The sequence below is a fragment of the Heloderma suspectum genome, chromosome 5 (genome assembly GCF_057233095.1).
Source record: "Heloderma suspectum isolate Gila_16-S chromosome 5, 16-S_ref, whole genome shotgun sequence".
In the NCBI taxonomy this organism is placed as follows: domain Eukaryota; kingdom Metazoa; phylum Chordata; class Lepidosauria; order Squamata; family Helodermatidae; genus Heloderma; species Heloderma suspectum.
Window position 1 is genome coordinate 231383746 of NC_139462.1, and position 23622 is coordinate 231407367.

Consider the following 23622-nt stretch of genomic DNA (forward strand, 5'->3'; position numbering starts at 1 on the left):
GAACTTGCTAACAACACTTTCCCCTCTTCCAGAGGTTCAAGTCTGTCATGGAGAGAAATATTTTCATGTGATAACTGAGGATTCTCAGGAAAATGTGTTTGTTTTTCCTTCTTTTAAGTATTCCCCTGGCAGAAGCCCAGCTTTTAGTCATCTCAACTAATTAGCATCTGAGAACAGCACAGTGCTAATTAAATGCCAGGAAAGTCAAAAGGCAGATTTGGCCATGAAGTAAACACCCCCCCCACACACACACACACACCCCTCAGAAATTGTTTTCTCTGGCCTGTCCCAAAATCACACACACATGCATGCACCCAAAAAACTGTTTAGAACGCTGTATCAACTCCATCTGATACGGCGGCTGCGCCCCTTCCTTCCCGACCATCTGCTCCCATCGGTAGTACATGCCCTGGTCTCCTCTCGTTTAGACTACTGTAATGTGCTCTACGTGGGGTTACCCTTGAAGACGGTTCGGAAACTGCAGCTGGTACAGAACGCGGCGGCTTGCCTGATTAAAGGCAGCCGCTGGCGAGATCACATCACTCCAGTGCTGAAGGAGTTGCACTGGTTACCAGTTGTTTTCCGGGCCAAATTCAAGGTGTTGGTTTTGACCTTTAAAACCCTATATGGTTCCGGCCCAGCCTATCTTAACAAGCGCCTCCAGCAGCACCAGACAGGCCGCTTAACAAGATCAGCCTCGGATGGCCTTCGCTCTGTCCCATCAGCCAGGACAGCTAGACTGGTGGGGACGAGGGGGAGGGCCTTTTCTGTGGTGGCCCCCACTCTGTGGAACTCCCTCCCTAGGGAACTCCGCCATGCCCCCTCTTTAATGAGCTTCCGTCGTGCATTAAAAACATGGTTGTTCAGGCAGGCATTTGGGGTGGGTTAGGGTATTTTAGAAAATGTTTTTATTGTAGAGTTTTATTGTTTTAAACTGTTTTATTGTATGTTGTACATCACCCAGAGTGGCCGGGTGACCAGCCAGATGGGCGATTAATAAATTTAATAATAAAATAAATAATAAAAATAATAATAGAACAGCCTTCCCCGACCTGGTGTCCTCCAGTTGTGTTGGACTACAACTCCCAGAATTGCTGGCTGGGGGATACTAGTAGTTGTAGTCTAACTGTGAAGGTTTGAGGCCTACAAGGGCAAAGGGAAAAATGATCAGGCTTAGAGACCTGGGGTTTGCTGTTGGGAGGGGTAACCCTGAGAAGAGTAGTTTCATTTTTCCAGGTGTCAGTTTCATTTCCCCACTTAAGTTTCATTTCTTCAGGTTTGAAGCAGTACTTTTGGTTTTGAGGGAGGAGGGTATATAAAGAGAGACAATAAGAGCAGAGAGACAGCCAGAGCCTCAAGTGAGAGCACAGTCTGAAGAGCAAGCAGGAAGAATCAGACTAGAAAAGTCTAAGAACATCTAGGGTAAAGGAACTTGTGTTTTGCCACTTTTATTTTCTTTTAAGGCCTTTTGTATCACTCAGCTCTATTGTGTAAATACCTTTAGTTGTGATTTGCTAGCTTTAAATTTACCAGTAAACTGTAGTGGTTAAACCCTGTGTCTAGAGTGTCAGTCACCCCATGTCTACAGTCTAAACCTGTCACTGGAAGGGGAAGTTTAAAAGAAGGTGGGACTCTTAAGGACGCAAGAGATCCTTAAGGGGTTGCTCTGGGGCTCCGGGTCATAAGGGGAACCCTGACACCAACACATCTGGCAGACACCAGGTTGGAGAATGCAGGTTTAGACTAACCCAGGAATGTTATGTGTATGCTGTGGTACCATCAGGGCGGGACTTTAGGGAAAATGTCTCGGGCCCCAGTGAGCAGAAAGAGAATGAGGGACCCCCAAATTGCTGCTTCCCACATTTTGAAGTGAGGGAAGTAATGCACATTCCCATTGAAGGGCATAGAAGAACATTAAGTCCAGAGTCTAGCACTACCTAAATGTACCGCTGCATAGATGCCGCTACTTTTGCCTGACAGTAATACTCTAGGAAGGGGCAAACAACCCCAAAATGTGTATTTTATGTTGCCACAAGAGGGGATCGTAGAGATAGGGCTTCACCTGTTCAAAAGTAGGGATGTACGAAGGTCACTTACCTTTTCGAAGGGTGACATTCGCGGTGGGGGGGAGGCACTCCGTCCCTCCCCCCAAAATTATTTCTGGCTGGCTCCACTCTGCGGAGATTCCGTGGAGCCGCCAGCTGGGGCCGCCCGCAGCCAGACATCTGGCTGCTGGGCAGCCTGCACAGGGACGCAAATGGCGGCTGCCGTAGCCACCGCCATTTGTGTCCCTGTATTTTGCCGTGATAGGCTACGTAAATATTTACATAGCCTATTACGGCAAAAAAAAGGGAACGCAAATGGCGGCCACTACGCCATTTGCACCCCTCTCTTTTGTCGTAATAAGCTATGTAAATATTTATGTAGCCTATCACACGGCAAAAAAAAAAGGGAACCCAAATGGCGGCCGCCATAGCTGCCGCCACTTGCATTCCCTTAGTTTTGCCGTGATAGGCTACGTAAATACTTACGTAGCCTATCACGAAGCGAATGGCAGCCGCAGACGCGGCCGCCATTCGCAATGCAGCGCGGACAGCAGCAGGTAGGTGCTCCATTCCGGGCCCATTTCATGGGGTGGGGGGGTGGGGGGCTTCGTTCCGCCATGGATTTCAGGGGGCCAAATGCACTGGCATTCGGCCTCACCGAGATCTGTGGCAGAATTCCCTGACATCCCTACTCAGAAGACAACGATCACAGTGTGCAGAATACCAAACAGAATCCCAGATATACAGCTTCCCTTCCACATCAGGATAATGCAGCACTGAGCTGACTGCACCATGGTTATCTTGGAATGCCTGCATAGGCCTAAAAGAGCAGCTATGGCTGAGATTTCACAAGGGGTGCTTAAAAGAGGAGGGAGGTTTACTGCTTGAAAAGCACTAAGCTACCGTCAACATTACCACAGGCAGAAGTTTTGTTAATGCTGAAATAATGCTCCAGGCTCCATTGCTACAAGCGGGCCTTAACAACTCACCTGTTCACACTGGCCTATAATTGAGGTAGGATTTTGCTGGGGCTAATTGGTTGTATCCTTTGGTGTTCTTCTGCCAGCGGAACAGACACCACTGGCGTATCAAATTTCCCCTCTCCCTGTGCCCTCCCCCAACCTGCTCTGGAAGGTTGGGTGACCTCCCAGAACAGATTTTGGGGTGGTCCTGGCGGTGCAAGAGCAAGGGGAAGTCCCATGGCACAAGTAGACACCCATTCGTGTAACGCTGAATTTAATCTAATGGCCTGGTTTACACATAATGCTAACCCATGGTATGGGTTGTTAAATTCTGGGTACTCGTGATGTCGGAACGTGGCCATGCTAACAAACCATGGTTTGTTAAGCATGCACAACTCAAGAGAGCCCATAGTTAGGTGGTTGTTGGGTTGTGAACTGTGGGTTGTTTAAACCACAGGTTGTCGTTATGTGCAAACCCAGAACCATAGGTTGTTCATGGGTTGCTTTGTAAGGCTACACAGACAATGGACAAGAGCAGTAAAAAAACCCATCCACTCTACATGCCAGTACTACAATGCTGCAAAAGAAGTTTGGATACAGGGAGGGACTGGGAGGGAAACAACCAACCCAGGGATTGAGAAGACAAACCCCGGGTAGGGCAACCAATCATGGGTTAAATAAACCATGGGTTAGTGTTATGTGTGAATGTGCATACCATGCTATTTCGCTTTAACCATTAGGAACATAAGAACATTAGAAGAGCCATGCTGGATCAGTCAAAGGGTCCATCTAGTCCAGCATTCTGTTCACACAGTGGCCAACCACTTGTTGACCAGGAACCCACAAGCAGGGCATGAACACAACAGCGCCCACCCACCCATGTTCCCCAGCAACTGCTGTACATAGGCTCACTGCCTCTCATAGCCATCAGGATTACTAGCCACCGACAGCCTTTTCCTCCAGGAATTTGTCCAACCCCCTTTTAAAGCCATCCAAATTGGGGGCCATCACTACATCCTGTGGTAGTGAGTTCCATAGTATGAAGAAATACTTCCTTTTATCTGTCCTGAATCTCCCACCAATCAGCTTCATGGGATGACCCCAGGTTCTGGTATTTTGAGAGAGGGAGAAAAATGTCTCCCTATCCACATTCTCCACACTATGCATTAATTTTGATCATCTGTTTTTATCATTTTGGGTTAAGATCTGTTATACGCTACTGAAATAATAAACAAAATGAAGTAGTTCTGTGCTGTTGAACACTTCTGGAGGGTGCCGGGTTGGCAGTATTTCAAGGAATTATAGCATTATAGTATTTCAAGGAATTATAGCGAACACCTGAGGCAGATGCACAGGTGAGCAGCCCGGGTTCAACCCCACCAGCAGACCAGGAGAACAGGAACTGCAGAAGCTGCTATACATACAGAAGGTGGAGTGGCTGAGCCAAGGGGGGAAGGGTAGGGAAGGAAGGAAGGAAGGATGGAAGGAAGGAAGGAAGGAGTGGTGATGGAGTAGCTGGCTACCAGCTCATAGCTGCAAGCCGCAGCTGCTGATTCTACCCTCGTGCTATTGTTCCTCCCTTGTATTATACTCTGCCTAGCAAGCGGGAACATGAATGTTCAGCATTTCTCACAATTAAACCCCCAGGCAAGAGTAAGCTTTTTGGTCACTGCCAGCCTGGCTTCTTGCTCTACATACCATATCTGCCTGAGAGTTGGAAATCCCAGCCCATTCAAACCTCCCAGTTCCACTCTCTGCCAAAAGATTCGTCCTTCTGATCCAGGCCAAGTGCATGGCACTAGGGTGCTTTGGCCACGACCTGTCATGGGAATTAACTAATTTAAATGTTTTTTTTAAAGGCTAACTTTTAACTTTAGTTAGATTTTTCAGCTTTTCAAATTTTAAACTTTAACTAGTTGGGGATGATAGAGTCTATAGTCCAACATGGCTGGAAGGCCCCAAGTTTGGGAAGGCTAACACATGGAGTGGAAGTGTATTTAATCCTTAAACTCACTCTTTCAGGCGGCCTAGAAATCATTTTAAATAAATAAAAGTGTGGAATAAAGTTCTGCTTTCTGACCTCATGTCCAATTGTTCAGAACAAGCCAGTTTTAAGCAGCAGTGGGGAGGGAAGAAGAGAAAGATATAGGTTCTCTAAGCCCACTCTCCCCACCTTCTTCTCCCTCTGTGTCCTTACAGAGGCATTTATTTTATATTTGCCTTGCATGCCACCTTGAGTATCAAGTGGCAAAATGGCACTCCTGAAAACTTCAAAGTTATGTCTGGAAGCAGAGTTTAAATTAGCAGAGTGAAAAATTGATGCAGAATTTGGGTTTTCCCAACATAGCGTCCACAAAGACCAGGTGTTGCCTGGGTTTGGGCCCAAGGAACTGATTTTTTTGCTAAGACTGCTGCATTTTCAAGGCAGCTTGGTATCAAACAACCCCATGCTGACCTGTTCAAGAAGGCATTGCCAAAAGCATTCAGTTTCCTGAAAGGCTTTTTGGGATCCACTACCAGTGCATTGCCAGGGATGGTGCCTTCCACATCCCCCTGCATTACGGCGATGAAGGAGTCCGTCGTAGGCTCCGGCCCGATCCTCATCCCAGGGAAATCTTGCTCAAGAAGGTACCTAAGAATGAACATAAAACATATGGGTCATAGGTTCAGCTGAGTTGCAGAGATATTGCATGCCCAGAGGCACACTACTGGTTGTAAATCTGGAGTTAGACAGTGCCACCCTCTTCCTTCAACAAGCAGGATCCTTGGAACTTGGAAGAGAGCATTGGATCTGCAATATTACAGCCGTTCCCCATGATTTGAATTTGTGTGACCCATCTCCTCTCTGAAGAATCAGGGTTAGGAACTTGAAAAGAATAATAATGAAAGAATTTAGGAATACCTGCTGTTAAAAAACAACCTCCCTTACGGATATTCACTCCCTCACTGCTACTCAATGCAACATCTGTGCGCTGGCTCACTTCTATGGTTTCCAGGAGACACTCACAGCAGAAAGAGATCACCGCTTATTACAGACTTCGCCAGATGTGTTGGACTACAACTCCCACCATGCTGTCTGGGGTGATGGGAGTTGTAGTCCAACACATCTGGGGGGGCTGGGTTGGGGCTTATTACATTTAAGCAGTCGCCACACCACACCTAAAGGCTCAAACACTGCATGGAAATCTAGTCCGCTGACGCCAGCCACGAGACCAGCTGAACGTCGCCATGCTCCTGCAATGGCTCGGAATTCAGGAGAAACATGAGTTGGAGCCAGACAGCTCTCTACACAGTTAGAATTATCACATGAGACACTGTTAAGCAACCATCGTCGCACAGCCCAATCAGCCTGTTGCATCCTCCAGACTCTGCCAGACCTCTGGAGAAAGGACGTTTCGGAACTAGGGTCCAGCTGCCAAGAATGTCCCCACCACTCTTGAACCTTGTAGGATTGGAAGGACCACGAAGATGCTACCCGTAGCCAGCCAGAGAGGTCTGCAAGGGGTCACAGGGAAAGAGAGAGGGTCAGAGGCCAAGTGCTGCAATATATTTGACTGGGGGTGCTTCCAGAACAGGCTTTCATGGTGCCATTGCCTTGCCTCACTCATGGAAGTTTACCAGAGGTCCAGACGGTGCTGACTTCTATTTATAGCCCGCCTGTGTGTCCTTACTGCTCCTCCTGTCTTAACACAGAAAGTCCATTAAAGAAAAAAAAAGATGGAAGAGCTGCGCAATGCGTTCTACTTGCTAGCACTAGGAGCCCTCCGTCTGGAAGTACCCTGGCTGAAGCAGCAAAGACGATGCTCCCTAAAATACAATGCAGGTCATTTAGTCTGTCTGGCAGACTTCATTACGGAGGCTTGCAGAAAAATAAGGACGGATCACACTGTTCCCTCTATTTCTGATGTTCAGGCTCCAGTGCCGATGCTTAGGTAGCCAAAACGGCACCGCCCACGCACAAGAGGGGAGGTATCAGTAGGAAAGACCAAACCCTGAGATTACACCCTAACGGGGGAACGCCCAATTAAGCTTGAGCATGCTCAGTGGCTCTAGGGAACAGATCTGGGCCCCAGGAAACAGATTCGGGGCCAGGATTCTGTGCGCCCAGGCCTAGCAACACCCCTGGAGGTTTCTATGATAGCATACACAGCTAAAGGAATGTTGTGTCGCCTTCCGAAAAAGGACTCACTGCTGTTAACGCCTGCCGAACTTTGCACAAGCAGCTTTAGATTCCGTCCCCCCTTACACTTTCCCCAGTATTCAGAAGAAGAGCTGCAGGCATGTGGTTCAACTGCAGGGGTTCACAGCCAGCCTTCCTAAGAGAACCGCTCTCCCGCCCTCCGCAGTGTAACCAGATGCTGCTTGTCCTCGGCGTGAGAAAATACAAGAAGCATGGAGAAGAACCACGTGGGCCCATAGCAGAGGTGAGGGGAACCTGTGCTCGCCCAAATGTTGGACTGCAACTCCCATCATCCCCGACCTTCAGGCATGCTGGTGGGGGCTGATGGGAACTGGAGTCCAGCAACATCTGGAGTGCAATGCAAGCTCCCCCACTCCTGGCCCGTGGCGTCCTCCGACATGGCAGACTCCTCTCACTGCAGTGAGGCCGGCCCCGTGCTTGGTTGGGGAGGCCTTCTGTTTCCAGACGTGACTGCTGGGCTCATGCTTCCGCACAGCCTTCCCCCAGCTGGTGCCCTTGGCCCCCACCTGCCATCTTTCCCAGGCAGCGAGGCCACTGGGGGACCCACTCGCAGCAGGCATCCTGGCCGCGTTCCTCAGCAGACACGAAGGTGGGGCCGGGGGACCTTTCCTCGAGGAAGGGTCAAGGAGCCAGAGCTGCTGGCGGGTGGAGTTTGTGGCAGTGTCACCCCATCCCTCCAGTACCTCTCGGGGCACACTCTGGAAGGCAGAGGTGAAGCGATTCCCTGAGGGCCAGTTTGGAGACTGGGCCCGCAGCATCCAGAGATGCTGTGGGACGATCGGAATTGTAGTCCAACACATCTGGAGGGCACCAGGTTGGGGGAGGCCGCTCTAGAGGCAAATGTCCATCTTCCCTGTGACCATGACCAGCACTGGATAGTGCACCCTCAGTCAAATTTCTTCAGCATAAGCAAACAAGGAGCATAACATTTCGGTGGTTCAACATTAAGTGAGGCACTTGGCCCAGATGTTCCAAGAATCAACGCTGTTCAGCAAGGATGTCCCACCCATTACAATTTCCCCCAGGCCCACTTAGGGCAAGGGTGGGCAGAAGGTAGATCTGGATGTATTATTATTATTATTATTATTATCTTCATTAGATGCCCTTTTCTAAAAAAAGGACTCAAGGTGTCTTACAGCAAGGGTCAAAACATACGAGTTAAACGATTTCAAACAGCTAAGAACAATTTAAAATGCCAAGACCCAGTAAAACATCTAAATTAAGAAGTCCCTTCATACGCCATCAAATGCCAGGGAGTAGAGGAAAATCTTGACCTGGTGGCAAAAAGATGACAATGTTGGCACCAGGTAAACCTCACTGGACAGTTCTACAACTGGGAGGCTGCCACCAAGAAGGCCCTCTCCCTTGTTCCCATCCTCCAAACCTTCTTGGGGGAGATAGTCCAAGGCTCTACTGGTTGATCTCTGGGTGATTTGCAGTAGTTAGGCAAAGATTTCTTGACTCTCAATTGTTTAACAAGAGCAGCATCAAAATGACCTCCCCGCTTCAAAAAAATCATACTATTGAAATGAAGACAGCCTGGGGTTACCAAGAGTGGATTTTTAAGAGAAGGATTGTGAGCTCCATTCAGTTCTGCTACTCAAAAACAGATTTCTGGGCTCAGAATTCTCTTAATTTGAAGTGTATGAATGTATGAATGAACAGACAACATTTATTGCATTAGTCCTTAGGTCATGGCAGCACAGAAGCTGGTAATAATCTTACAAAAATTTGCCTAAAATACAATAATCACTAATTAAAAGTAGTAGTTAAAATTCTTTAAATTAAAAATGTATTATTAAAATAACAAGCTTTAAAATACATGACATTGTAAACTAAAACACGAATGTATTTCTCATATTTTCAAATCTCCCAGACAATTCAGAGCAATGGGAACTACATATATTTCTTTACATTTAGCAGCCTTTACTGCAAAAGAGGGGTGTATGCCTTTTGCATCAGGCTCCAGTTGGTAGATCTCAGAGTTCTTGTAAAAATACCCAAATAGATCCTACAATTCTGAAGTCTTCCCACCCCGGCATCAGGGCAGGCCCTGTGGGCTGTACTTACGTTTCACCAAGGCACTCCCCTCCCAGGGATCTGCTCCTGTTCTGTGGTGATGGGATGATGGGAAAGATGGTTTTCGGGGGCTGGGGGGAGAATCATGTAAAGCACTGCTGGACATGTTGGTTGGGGATGATGGGAGTTGCAGCCAACACATCTGGAGGGAAGCAGATCAGGGAAGGCTGTTCTAGCCCATTCCAGGCTCCTTCAGTGAGCACCACTGATATGGGCCACTGCCAAATGGCCGCTGCTGTCAGATTTTCCAAGGGGAGGAAACTCAAGTACTTTTTTTTTAGAGCAATGAGAGACACCAGAAAGCAGACAAAATTGATGCTCTCTTCTTAGCAGTGGAGGCTGGTGGCTCCGATGTCAGTGGGGCAGTGAATCTGCTCTGGGGTAGCTCCTTTAGAGTTCTGACTGAAACCGGCTTCTTAGCATTAAACTATGCGGCCCAGAGCGGTGCTGACCTCATCTCCAGCTCTCCGAAGGCTCTTGTTGGGAAGCACCCTCGCCTGGCACTCACCCCCTAAACATGAAAACTTCTTCCCAGATTTCTGTCATGCCTTCCTTCGCAAGGGATGCAGAGAATCTTATCTGCCAGCCATAGGAGGCTCTTCCTGGGTGTCACGCCATGAAAAGTAGGAAAAAGCTTAATCCATTTGTTCCTATTCCCTGGCCTGGTCTGAGTGTCTTGGGTTCTGAGTAGTTAGAAAGAGGATGCCAGGGACTGCAACCCAAGTCAACATCCTGTATGAGGCAGCCATGGATGAAGGGACGTTCTCCTCCCATGTGCTCAGGGCCAGCACCAGAATAGGGCATCATTGGGAAGCTGCTAGGGCTCCAGCATGGCCCACCGGTGACTCCTCCCTGGGCTCCTGCAGTGGACTTGATACTGGAAGAGCTGGCGCGGGGGCTTAGTGAGCTCCCACTTGATACTGGAAGAGCTGGCGCGGAGGCTTAGTGAGCTCCCACTTGATACTGGAAGAGCTGGCGCGGAGGCTTAGTGAGCTCCCACTTGATACTGGAAGAGCTGGCGCGGAGGCTTAGTGAGCTCCCACCGTCGTGTCCTGTATAGTGTATTAAATAGAGACCTGTGTAGGCTAACATAGTGAGTGGATTTTAGCTAACCAAAAGGTAGGCTCCTGATGGGGCCTCTTAGTTTTAACAGGTACCAAGCAAGTGCAGCTCCATATGTCAACAACTGTGCATACGCCTGGTTACATCACCCTTCTGAGATGGGGAGTAGTGTCTTATCTTACCCATGAGCTGGGAGGTTCTCACTCCTAAGTTGGAATGTTGAGGCCCCTCTCTCTCGGGAAAGGCAGTTAGTTTCCCAGGCTGGAATACTTCAGGAACCTTCAAGAATATGAGATGGCTACATAAGCTTGAGAACAATGCAACCAATTTGGTCTCACTCCAAGGGGGAATGGTACTGCCAGCCTGGAGAACTTCTGTCCATCCTGGGAGAGCATCTCGTATATTTGGGGAATTCAAATATGCAATCAGCTGCGGTAAAGGTGCGTCCTTTATCAACTGAAGGGACGTGACCTTTCTTTGTACATTCTCTCTGCCTCCATACACCATGTTTGTGTACTTAATAAACTGTTAAACTGATCCATTTATGATTTGTCTCACTTCAGCACTCATGAATCTGGTTTGATTGGGTCCAAAGTTAATCAGGATCCCATAAATCAAGACAGCTCCCCTCCTCTGATCTGATTAATGGTGGGCAGCCAGTCCAGGGAGCCGCCATTTAAATTTCCCACAACATCCCTGACGCAGGACTGCTCCAGCTTGGTGGGGACCCTCTTAATTTCCCACAATGCCCAGAAAGACACTATGTCATTATGGGTAGTTCCACAAGAGCAGTTCCATCAGGGGGTGGGGTGCCACCAACCAAGTCTACGGCACCAAAGTGGGGGGCCCCAATCTAGGAGGGGCAGCCCCTCAAACTTGGGATTCCTCACTGCGTGGGCAAGTAACCAAAGGGGGAATGCCAAGGTCTGGTTTCCCCTTAGCATGAAGAGACAGGCAACTACCCTAGTTGACCGACAGCTGGAGGGAGGCTCAAAGGGCTCTTTCCTATGCTATTCCTCAGAGAGATCATGGGCTTGGGTTTTGATGATAATCTCTTGGGTGGGGCATTCTTGGGTGTATGGGCAGCCTCTCAAACAAAGCTGCAGAATCTCTACCTGCCCCAGGGTCCCAATCCGCCCCCCCGGAGTCCTGAGATGGCCACGCCCCTTTCCCCACCAATCATGTGGTGGTTTCCTGGCTTTTGCGCAGTCCCCCCCCCCCTTCTAAAAGGTTGACATGCCTCTCCTAAGGTTTTGCTACCGGCACTAAGAGCTTTATGATAAAATATGCTGGTATTTTTGGTCCTGCTGGTTTTGCCTTCAGACCCGCCCACTGCTGGAATGCGGCCCCCGAGGGCTTCTACAAAATGGAATTCAGCCTCTGGGCCGAAACAGGTTCTGCAGCCCTGCCCTAAAACGTAGGAGTGGCTCTATGAAAGGACGGTCCTTTCCCTATACAACCACTCTTATGCTTACAGGCTGCCTGTAGGCCAAGGGTGGGGAACCTGTGCCCCTCCAGATGATGTTGGACTCCAACTCCCATCAGCAGGGCAAATGGTCAGGGATAATGGGAGTTGTAGTCCAGTAACATAAGGAAAGCCACAGGTTTTCCAACACTGCCATTGACCCAGGAATGCCCTGTGTGAGGGACTCTCATAAAATCCCAAGGTAGAAATATATATAGATATATATTTCTTTGTGTAGAAATATATATAGATATATATTTCTTTGTGTAGAAATAGAGATATATATTTCTTTGTGTAGAAATATATATATAGATATAGATATTTCTTTGTGTAGAAATATATATATAGATATAGATATTTCTTTGTGTAGAAATATATATAGATATATATATTTATGTAGAAATATATATATATATATTTCTTTGTGTAGAAATATATATATATATTTCTTTGTGTAGGAAAAAAAAAATATATATATATATATATATTTCTTTGTGTAGAAACATATATATATATATTTCTTTGTGTAGAAACATATATATATATATATTTTTCTTTGTGTAGAAATATTATATATATATATATAGATATATATTTTTCCTTTGTGTAGAAATATATATATATATATATATATATATATATATTTCTTTGTGTAGAAATACATACACACACACACACACAAATAAAAATATAAAAGATTAAACAGGTATCTAGTTGTTTGGCATGATTTCAAAAACCTGAGTAGTATCATTTCCCCCCAAGGAGACTTGAGCAAATTGTACCACAAGACGTTCTCATCAGAACAAGGATTTCATTATACTTTGAGATGAGGAAGGGAGGAGGAAAAGGCAAGACAAGGAAGTGGCTGTGAACAACAGGCTACACTAGCTTAAGGACTTAAAAGCACATCAGTGAAGCATGATGCATTCGCTACCGGCGGAAGAGTCACAGTCTGGCACATTGATAATTCTTCTGTGTGTTGCTTTAAACAGCAATAGTACCAGACTGTCTTTTACATTCAGCCTGGTCAAGGGAAACAAGCTGCCCTGACAACTTCCCAATTAAACTACTGCAGTGTGCTCTATGTGGGACTGCCCTTGAAGACAGTTCAGGTCCTTCGGCAGGTTAAACATGCCGCTGCCTAAGGGACAAACGATATATGATGTTTAATACATAGCCTGTAGCTATGTGTCTGCTTTTTCTTTCACTAATTAGAGGCTCCCCCACCCAATTCTTATCAAGATTGTAACGCGCAACTAAGAACACTGGAAAAAGAATTCCCTCACCCTCTAATGAGTTAAAGAAGAAGTGAGGACACAGCTGCAGGCTACATATTCAAAACCATGTGTTGTTTGCCCCTTATTGACAAGCACTGGGCAGAAGACCTGTATTATCGGCTACCAACTTTGGTTACCAAACCAAGTTCAAGGTACCAATAAGGCCAGATTAAGGTGCAGGCTAAGTGGACTAAAGCCCCCATTTCAGGGAGCCTGCCAGCGTCCTAGGCGGGCACCTCCAAAATGTCACAAGTGGCTGGGGGTGATGGGAGCTGAAGTCCCAACACATCTGCAGGGGGCCAGGTTGGGGGAGACTGCAGTACAGCAAGTATTTCTGCCATCTCTTATCACATACTCTCCCTTCTCTACCTTGACTGCTCATGAGCACGCAAAAAACCACAATTTCCACTGAAGAGTCCACTGCTCAGAGATGGGCTTGGTGGCATTCCAGAGCCTTTTAAATAAATAAAAATTGATCTTTGGGGGGGGGGTTAATAAAAAAGTTGGGCCACTCCCTAGTATACATTTGCATTGAACTTTCTATTTTTGTTGTGCATTAAAGTAGACATTAAAAATGGGTGTCCTGTACAGGAAGGAAATGACAGCCCAGTGACACTGGGTGGTTCCCTCAAACACTCTCATGCGTGAAAAGAACATGCGAGAGGGCCATGGGTTTGTGCTGTGTTGCTCCCCATTTTCTGCTCCCCCCAGTGCGTGCACCGGCCATGAGTTTAGCAGATGTGTGAAGGAGCCCTACAGGCATACCCGTGTAACCGTGTAGCAGTTTAAGGTCCTCACAGAATACAGATCTGTTCAGTGTCCTGCTATGGCTGAACCAGACTCAGCATTAGACCAAATTATGGGGCAATCCCAAAGGCAAGGCAGCAAAGCAGGCAAATAGTCATGCACAAAGGTTCCAGTCCAGTATGGGATCAGGCAAAGGCAAGAGTGCTCAAGTTCCAGCATGGGCTACGCTAAAACTGAAGGCTTATTTTATTTATTTATTTATTTATTGCATTTATATCCTGCCTTTTTTCCTCTTGCAAGGAACCCAAGGCAGCTTACATTATCCTCCTCCTCTCCATTTTATCCTCACAACAACAACCCTGTGAGGTAGGCTGGGCTGAGAGTCTGTGACTGGCCCAAAGCCACCCAGTGAGCTTCCATGGCCGAGTGGGGACTAGAACCTGGATCTCCCAGCTCCCAGTCCAACGCTCTCACCTCTACACCAAACTGGCTCCTTATGTGGCCAGTGCTTCCTGAGCCCCATGCAGGGCTCAGCTGCAGTGCGTTACAGGCCCTCTGGCAGAAGTCCTGCTCAAGAGCCTTGCTCCCATGGAGTCCTTTCCTCCTGAAGTGCCCTCCTTCTCAGAGGAGCCCTATAGGCCTGCCTCTTGAGGCGATGACACTCTCAGGGGCTAAGTGGTCACCCAGCCTCTGCCTTCAAGACAGGACTCCCCTCCTCATGCAGGGATGGCGTCGTGGTGAGGGCCCAGGCTTCCCCAGATCTCCTGACATGGGTGGCTCCTTGGCATTATCTGTCTCTGGGAGCTCCAGCTCCCCCTCAGCGGAGGATTCCTCCAGTGGGAACATGATATTCAGGAACCAGAGGAAGGAGCTGCAAACTATGGTGTCCTGTTTCAAGCCAATGTCCAGATCCCTTTGAATAAGTAAGCAAAGTGTTGCAGTTTTACCACCTCATCAAAAGGAGGATTCAACAAATCTGTGGAGGACAGAGCTACCAATGGCCACTAGGCATGATGGCTATACGCTACCTTCAGAATCAGAGGCAGTATGCCTACATACACCAGTCACTGGTGAATGATAACGGAGGGGGCATAAAAGCCAGGAAACCACCTAACAATCAGAGGCTGGGGAAAAGGGGGCATGGCCCTCTGGGAACCCCAGAAGGGTGGTTTGGCACCCCTGGCCAGTGCCAGGTTTCGGAGACCTCTTGGGCAAGGCACCCTCCATGGGGCCCCTACCTCAGTGAGTCTACCTTCTCACCACCATTGTCACCAGCTGCAATTGTTCCTCCCCCTCTTTTTCATCATTGCTACCACTCGCTTCTACTGCTCCTCCTTCTCACCACCCCTGTTGTCTGGGTCAGAGTGACTGGCAGGTGAATCAGCAGGTTGCAAAGGTGAAGAGGAGGGGCAACTCCAGGGGGCTCTTGCCAGTGTGCCCCTGCTGGAGTGTGGGCCCTTGGCAAGTGCCCAGCCATGCCTACCCTTGACGCCGGCCCTTCCCCGGCTTACGGGGTAGAGTGAGAATTCCATGCAGGTTGCAGACAGCATAGAAAGCAAGGCCTGGAGGAGTCAGGCCACGGCCACAAAGTAGAAGGGAGTTACCAGGCCCAAAGCAGCCTGCGCTGGCTGCCAGCACTAGTGTAGCCCGTTTGTGTTTATTTTATTTCCAACGGGGATATGGACTCCAGCCACAACTAGTCTAAGCAGTGACTACGGTATACAGCACATTAGTCAATTATGACTGACTGTCAGGCCTTCTCTGCCCCACATGAGCAATAAGGGCAACCGTGTTAGACTATAGTTAGGCTCCTGCTCTCACTGTGGCTAACAGTAAGGCAGTGAGAATTAAAACAAGGAGGGCGCGTTGGGCCCCAAGCAATGGAAGTTATGCTCATGCAGCCAGTGTGCATACTTTGGACCTCAGATAAGATGACCCAGGGTGAAAGGAGACGTACAAAACAGGAAGGGCAGAAATGCATAAGCCAGCTAATTTAAAGGAGCACCACTCAGCTGACAAGGAGACGGTCTCCTGGGCCTGCAAAGAAAGCACAGTTGGATTTCCTTGGAACCAGACAGGCGTACGTCAGTCTTGCCCCAGTGACCTCAAACACAGTAGGCCTCTGTTCTATTCTCTTTCAAAGCCCCTAGGAAAAAGCCGGCTTTCCTGGCCACGCCTCTGCAACCTTCGCCACCATATTCCAGAAGTCCGATCGCTTCAGCAGGGACTGCTTTATTTTAACCCCTCACCTTGATCTAAACCAGATTCCTCCAGCTGGGGATGTCACTGAGAACCAGTGCAAGTATGTTCTCTTTTAAACGGTCAGGTATCAATCACAATGCATCCATTCTTCTCCCACACCTCTATACAAACCGGGGTCAGCAACACAGCACCATGGGCACACTGGCACCCTCCAAGACCCCCAAGGGCACCCACCAGACCCCAATGGACTCCAGGCCTAGCCCTTCCCGCCTTCCCACTAAACCATTCAGGTATGACCTAAATCATATCCGTTATGAATATACAGTGGAGGTGAGGAATAGATTTAAGGGATTAGACCTGATAGACAGAGTGCCTGAGGACTATGGACAGAGGTCCGTAACATTGTTCAGGAGGCAGCAACTCAATCCATCCCAAAGAAAAAGAAATGCAAGAAAGCCAAGTGGCTGTCTGAGGAGGCTTTACAAGTAGCTGAGGAAAGGAGGGAAGCGAAAAGCAAGGGAGAAAAGGGAAGATATATCCAACTGAATGCAGAGCTCCAGAGAACAGCAAGGAGAGACAAGAAGGCCTTCTTAAATGAACAATGCAAAGAAATTGAGGAAAACAACAGAATGGGAAAGACTAGAGATCTCTTCAAGAAAATTGGAGCTATCAAGGGAACGTTTTGTGCAAAGATGGGCAGGATAAAGGACAAAAAAGGCAGGGACCTAACAGAAGCAGATGAGATTAAGAAGAGGTGGAAAGAATACAAAGAAGAACTATACAGGAAAGATCTGAATGTCCCTGATAGCCATGATAGCGCGGTCACTGAACTTGAGCCGGACACCCTAGAGAGTGAAGCCAAGTGGGCCTTAGGAAGCATGACTAACAACAAAGCTAGCGGAGATGACAGTATTCCAGCTGAGCTATTTAAAATCCTAAAAGATGATGCTGTTAAAGTGCTGCACTCAATATGCCAACACATTTGGAACACTCAACAGTGGCCACAAGACTGGAAAAGGTCAGTTTACATTCCAATTCCAAACTAGGGCAATGCCAAAGAGTGTTCAAACTACCATACAATTGCGCTCATTTCACATGCCAGCAAGGTTATGCTCAAAATCCTACAAGCTAGGCTTCAGCAGTATGTGAACCAAGAACTACTGGAAGTATAAGTTGGGTTTAGAAGAGGCAGAGGAACTAGAGATAAAATCGCCAACATTCACTGGATCATGAAGAAAGCAAGAGAATTCCAGAAAAACGTCTATTTCTGCTTCATTGACTACGCTAAAGCCTTTGATTGTGTGGATCACAACAAACTGTGGCAAATTCTGAAAGAGATGGGAGTACCAGACCACCTTACCTGTCTCCTGAGAAACCTGTACGAGGGCCAAGAAGCAACAGTAAAAACCAGACATGGAACAACCAATTGGTTCAAAAGTGGGAAAGGAGTACGACAAGGCTGTATATTGTCACCCTGCTTATTTAACTTAAATGCAGAGTACATCACGAGAAACGCCGGGTTGGATGAATCACAGGTCAGAATTAAGATTGCCGGGAGAATTATCAACAACCTCAGATACGCAGACGATACCATCCTAATGGCAGAAAGCAAAGAAGATCTAAAGAGCCTCTTGTTGAGGGTGAAAGTGGAGAGTGCAAAAGCTGGCTTGAAACTCAACATTAAAAAAACGAAGATCATGGCATCTGGCCCCATCACTTCCTGGCATATCGGAGGGGAAGAAATGGAAGCAGTGACAGATTTTACTTTCTTGGGCTCCAAGATCACCGCAGACGGTGACTGTAGCCATGAAACTAAAAGACGCTTGCTCCTTGGGAGGAAAGCTATGGCAAACCTAGACAGCATAGTAAGAAGCAGAGACATCACCATGAATATGCCGACAAAGGTCCGTCTAATCAAAGCTATGGTTTTCCCAGTAGTAATGCATGGCTGTGGGAGCTGGACTATAAGGAAGGCTGAGCGCCGAAGAATTGATGCTTTCGAACTGTGGGCTGGAGAAGACTCTTACGAGTCCCCTGGACTGCAAGGAGGTCAAATCAGTCCATACTAAAGGAAATCAACCCTGAGTGCTCATTGGAAGGACAGATACTGAAGCTGAAGCTCCAATATTTTGGCCACCTAATGTGAAGACAAAACTCCCTGGAAAAGACCCTGATGCTGGGAAAGATTGAAGGCGAAAGGAGAAGGGGACGGCAGAGGGTGAGATGGCTAGATAGCATCACCAATGCAATGAATATGAACTTGAGCACACTCCAGGAGAGAGCAGAGGACAGGAAGGCTTGGCGTGCCATGGTCCATGGGGTCATGAAGAGTCGGACACGACTTAACGACTGAACAACGACATCAACTCCACACTTGAGAAAAAGGTGGGCTGTGGCTAAGCTCTAGTGTAGTTTTCCACAACCTGGTACCCTCCACATGTGTTGGACAACAACTCCTGACCATTAGCCATGCTGGCAGGGGCTGATGGGAGTTGAAGTGCAACACACCTGGAGGGCACCAGGTTGAGGAAGGCAGTATTAGTGGGTCAATGTCTAAACAGTCACTTGAACCCAGCTCTACCAGGGACACATTCAACACATGATGCTCCCCAGACAACGAACATACACAAAGATCTGAACGAGCGTCTTGGCAGCACGACGTTTTAAGTGGTGGGGGGGGGGAAATCAGCAGATTTTAAGATGTAGACAGGGAAATGTTGGCTTGAACTATTTTTTTTCTCCGCCAAATTTTACAGTTTACCCAACATTCAAGTCTCCTTAAAAAATATCCACCTTCCTGGAACAAGTCAGATGTCTTGCTCGTGAAGAATTGCACCGGTAAAAAAAAGAAAGAAAAGTGGCCTGCTGAACAGTGCACTCATCCTGCACTTGGCCCCTTTGCCACAAGCACTGGGTTTCAGCAACATCCGAGCAGGTGGAACCGCTTGGATTGCTCAAGGTCACTGATTGCCAGGTACTGCCAGCTTTTTTTGTTATTACCTTCCCCCACACTTATTTTTCTCTCCCTCCCTCTCAACTAAGGAATTACTAGTCGTGGCAGGAGAAATGGCAGTCCTGCAGTTCTCCACAATCTTGCAACGTTTTGTATTGTTTTAATTGCCTTGATGTGAAGTTCAGCAGTTTTAGCACAGCTGAAAACGAAGCCAGGCAAAGTAAGTGTTCAGAGCCAGCCTTCTCCAACCTGCTCCCCCAGAGGGGTTGGACTACCGCTCCCATCATCTTCAGCTATGATTGAGGGTGATGGGGTGGTAGTCCAACCCCTCTGGAGGGCCCCAGGTTGGGGAAAGTTGCTGTAAGCGTGACTGAGCCTCGCCGTATAAATTAATCCCGGCCCAAGTTCAGTTTCATAGAGGGGCTGCAGATACACTAGCCAAGAACAGAGACAGGAGGATCAGAAGAGGATCAAGTGTACAGAATGTATTCTGCATGCTGTTAGAGCAGGATGGGCAACTGACGGCCCTCCTGATGTTTTGGCCTGCCACACCCGCCAGAAGAGCCAACGGTGAAGGATAATAAGAGTTATAGGCCCAAACATCTGGAGGGGTCACGAGTTGCCTACTCCTGCGGTCAGAGTGGAATCTGGAGGGTGTGCACAGGTATCCCATTCTAGCCAGAGTAAGGCTATAATACATGGGACTCCTCCTCCACTAGATGTGCGACACCTAAATGATAAAGGTAAATGGTCATGGCGATACACTGGTTTCCTGCTATTGTCCATCCCCTACCAGACGGTGTTACACTCCCCCTGAAGGTTCAGGCTCGCAGGCTGGGTGTACTTGGACTCAGCCCTGACCTCCAATGCCCAGGTCTCGGCAGTGGTCAGGAGTGCGTTTGCACAGCTGAGGCTGGTGCGCCAACTGGGCCTGTCCCTATTTGTTTATTTGTGACACTTATACACTGCTAGATATAATAAAATCCTTCAGAGGTTCAGCATATCAAAATCAGATTTAAAATGCAATATTAAAAAAAACTACATTAAAAACACTTCCAATTTCAATTCCACTTCCAATTCCTAGAGACGTCTGATCTGGCCATGGTCACACATGCCCTAGTTACACCTCGTCTGGAATACTCTAGGTGGGGCTGCCTTCGAAAACTGTCTAGAAACTTCAGCTGGTCCAGAATGCTGTGGCCAGACTGCTGACTGGGGCTGGTTACAGGGAGCGCTTGGCTCTGTTGTTGCAACATCTTCACGGGCTGCCGGTCTGTTTCCAGGCTGAATTCAAAGTGCTGGCTATGACCTATAGAACCCTACACAGCTTGGGACTGGCCTACCTGGAACACCACCTTCTCCCATGGGAGCCAGCTCGGTTCTGAAGATCTTCTGGAGAGGCCCTTCTTCCGAGATGTGTCTGAGGGTGGCAGTTTGGTGGCAATGCAAAAGAGGACCTTCTCAGGGGCGGCTCTCTGGCTGTGGAACTCCCTACTGAGGGAGGCCCGGCCCGCTCCCAACCTGCCACCCTTCCGCCAGCAGGCAAAGGCCACTTTATTCACGCGGGCCTTTGGTGTGCAAGCACATCCATTGAGCTGGATGCCGTTCTTCCTCTGCTGTTGCGTTTTTTAATTGTTTTCTAATGTACTTGCTTATTCTTTTATCAGTGATTGTGAGCTGCCGAGAATGCCACTTTTGGTAGAAAGGCAGGGTACAAATCAATCAATAATAAATAATAAATAAATATCCAACTGGCAGTGCGTACTGAGGCATCTCATAAGGTGCAGCACTGAGCCCCCCCCCCCGCCCCTTCCTCTCATTGCCCTCTGCTGGATGTGCCACTTCTGAAGAGCACAGAGGAAGACGGGCAACAGTGCCAAGAGGGTGCGAGGGGCACATGGTGCAAGAGTCTCTTCCTGCAGACGCCAGAGGAGTTAAGACAGCCTCCCCTAACCAGGCACCCTCCAGACGTTCTAGCCAAGTGCCATCAGCCCCAGCGAACATGGCCTATGCCCAGGCATGATAGGAATTGCAGTGCTAAACATCTGGAGAGCAGCCAGTTAGGGAAGGCCGAATTAAGAGCGGAAAGAAGCATGTGTTACATCCTACTTCCTTCTCCTCTGCTTTTGTCACGTTCGATTGCTCTGCGACGATGCACCATCCCCACGCTGGGTGAGTACGATCGAGAACTGAATCCAGTTTAGCATCAGTGAAAGTTCTGCAGCCAAAAGCCCTGACTGAGGCCTGGCTCTTCTCGCTGAGGTGGTAAGCCTGCGCCTGGGCTGTACCACTTCCAGTCCTGTGGGCCCCCACCTGAACTCTGTAGTAGTACAGTCCAGGCTCAGCACCTCAATGAGAACTAGCCCCTAAGGTGATACTGGTAAGCAAGTCTCTTACTTGTGAACCTCCATTGGGCTTATGGTGCATCTCAATATTTACTAAAATGGAAGAGTTAATGGGTACTAGAACCACACACCAGTGCAGCAAGTTTGATGATGATTAAACACCCATATTTATTTTGACATGCCCTTGTTTTGAGGATCCCACTACACCAAAGCAGGGCTGAGCATTTATAACAGCATTCCCCAACCTGGTGCCTAATCCCAGATGTGCTGAACTAGAACTCCCATCAGCCCCAACCAGAATGGCTATGCCGGCCAGGAGCTAATGGGAGTTGTTCCCAATGCGGTGCCAGATTAAGGAAGGCTGATCTATATTTTTTAAGCACCAGCACCAAATTTAGGGGTACCAGTGCTGCAAAAATCTACAAAGTCTACATTTCACGCCATTATCTAAATGTTGGCACGTCTAACTCCTCCTCCTCCCCTCTCTTCCCAGGTGTTCTCCAAAGTATGCTTCAATTATGAAATATTGATCTAAACATCCTAGCAAGCCTATCCTTTTTTCAGAATTTGAGCACTCCACATTCCAGAAGCTCCTCTTGTGCAAACACCTCCGCTACGTGAACCTCAGGTCACCCTGATCCAGTGGGGGCTGGTGGCTCCAATGTCAGTGGGGTGGTGCATCTGCTCCAGGTTTTAGCCAGCACACAAAAGGAGCGATCCAACTTTGGATTGCTCCATTAGAGTTCTGGCCAGCTCTGAGTGAAACCTGGAGCAGATTCACAGACCCACTGACATCAGAGCCCCGAGCCCCTGCTGCCTTGATCAACACCAGTCATGATGTTAAGAGGCATCTCTCCCCTCCCGCTCCCTGGAGTGCTATGATCTTTTGCCAGTGCTTTAAGTTGTGTGAAGTATTTTATTGGTATCCTACCCCTATCCATTCATGCTACTTTTTGTAAGCTGCCCAGAGAGCTTCGACTACGGGGCAGTATAGAAATGCAAGAAATGAATGAATTTTCAACATGAAAGGCCATACATGTTAGCCCACAAGATTATATGCCAGCCATCCCCATCTTGGTGCCCTCCAGATGCTTTGGACTACAACTCCCATCATCCTTGACCACTGGCCATGCTGGCTTGGGCTTGTGGGACTTGTAGTCCAAAATGTCTGAAAGGCACTAGGTTGGGGAAAGCTATAAGTAATGCTAAGACCACAAAAGCACAAAAGTTGTTGAGTCCAAAAACAGAATCACAACTTTCAGAGAGTAACACTGGGTGATTGTTCCTTGTTCTGCAGGGTACCATCTTGTCCCCAACGTGTTTTAACATCTATATGAAGCTGCTGGGAGCAGTCATTAGGGGATGTGGAGCCAAATGCCATCAGTATGCCAATGACACGCAGCTCTCTCTCTCTCCCTGTGACATCTGAATCAGGTGTAGCTGTGCAAGTCCTGGATCAGAGCCTAGACTTGGTGATGGGCTGCATGAGAGCTAATAAATTAAACCGAACTCTGGAAGGACAGCAGCCCTGTGAGTGAGTGGTTCCCGAGTCTGGGAGATAGGCCTACCACCTGCACTGGATGGGGTTGCACTGAAAGACCACACTTGTAATCTGGGGTTGGGGGGGACTCCTGGATCCATCTCTGTTGCTGGGGGCCAAATGGCAACAATGGCTCTCAGCGCCTTCTACCAGCTTTAGCTCGCATGCCAGCTATGGCCTCTCCTAGACAGTGATAGCCTGGCCACAGTAGTTAGTAACCTGAAGACTGGATTACTGCAACATGCTCCATGTGGGGCACCCCAGAAGATGAAGTTAGCGCAGAACGCAGCAGCTCGGCTGTTGCTGGGAGCTGCCCCTTTTCAGCATGCAAATCCTTTGCTGGGGGAACTGTATTGGCTGCCTATTTGCTCCTGGGGCAGATTTAAGGTTTTTTTTACTGGTGTATAAAGCCCTAAACAACTTGGGATCAGGATATTTGAGAGAGTGACTTCTCCCTTACCATCCAGTCACAGAGATTATCAGATGAAGTGCTCCTAGTGGTTCTGCATAGACCTATGGCTTGGTTGGAGTCCACTTGGGAGTTGGGCCTTCAGGGTACCAGCTCCTTCTCTCTGGAACTCCCTGCCTGTTGATATCCGGCAGGCACCAACATGGCTTTGTTTTCAGCGTCTGCGGAACCATTTTTATTCAAACATGCATTCCCTGACTGACCAGCCACAATTTTATTGGCATCATTTGATTCTAAATACTTTAATTCTTTTGTATTTTAATTTTTTTTCTTTA

General features: G+C 48.1%; 1 protein-coding gene across 3 annotated transcripts in view; it reads right to left on the minus strand.

Moving 5' to 3' along the window:
- Positions 1-23622, minus strand: part of LOC146345288 (EH domain-containing protein 3) — a 48423-nt gene that overhangs the window by 19957 nt on the left and 4844 nt on the right. For 2 of the 3 annotated variants that reach the window (XM_084859571.1, XM_084859570.1), the window contains exon 2: positions 5463-5639. In XM_084859571.1, the coding sequence (XP_084715697.1) occupies positions 5463-5639 (177 nt within the window). Of the gene's footprint in view, positions 1-5462; positions 5640-9278; positions 10340-23622 lie in introns of those variants that run through there. The other variant, XM_084859573.1, reaches the window with a different exon arrangement.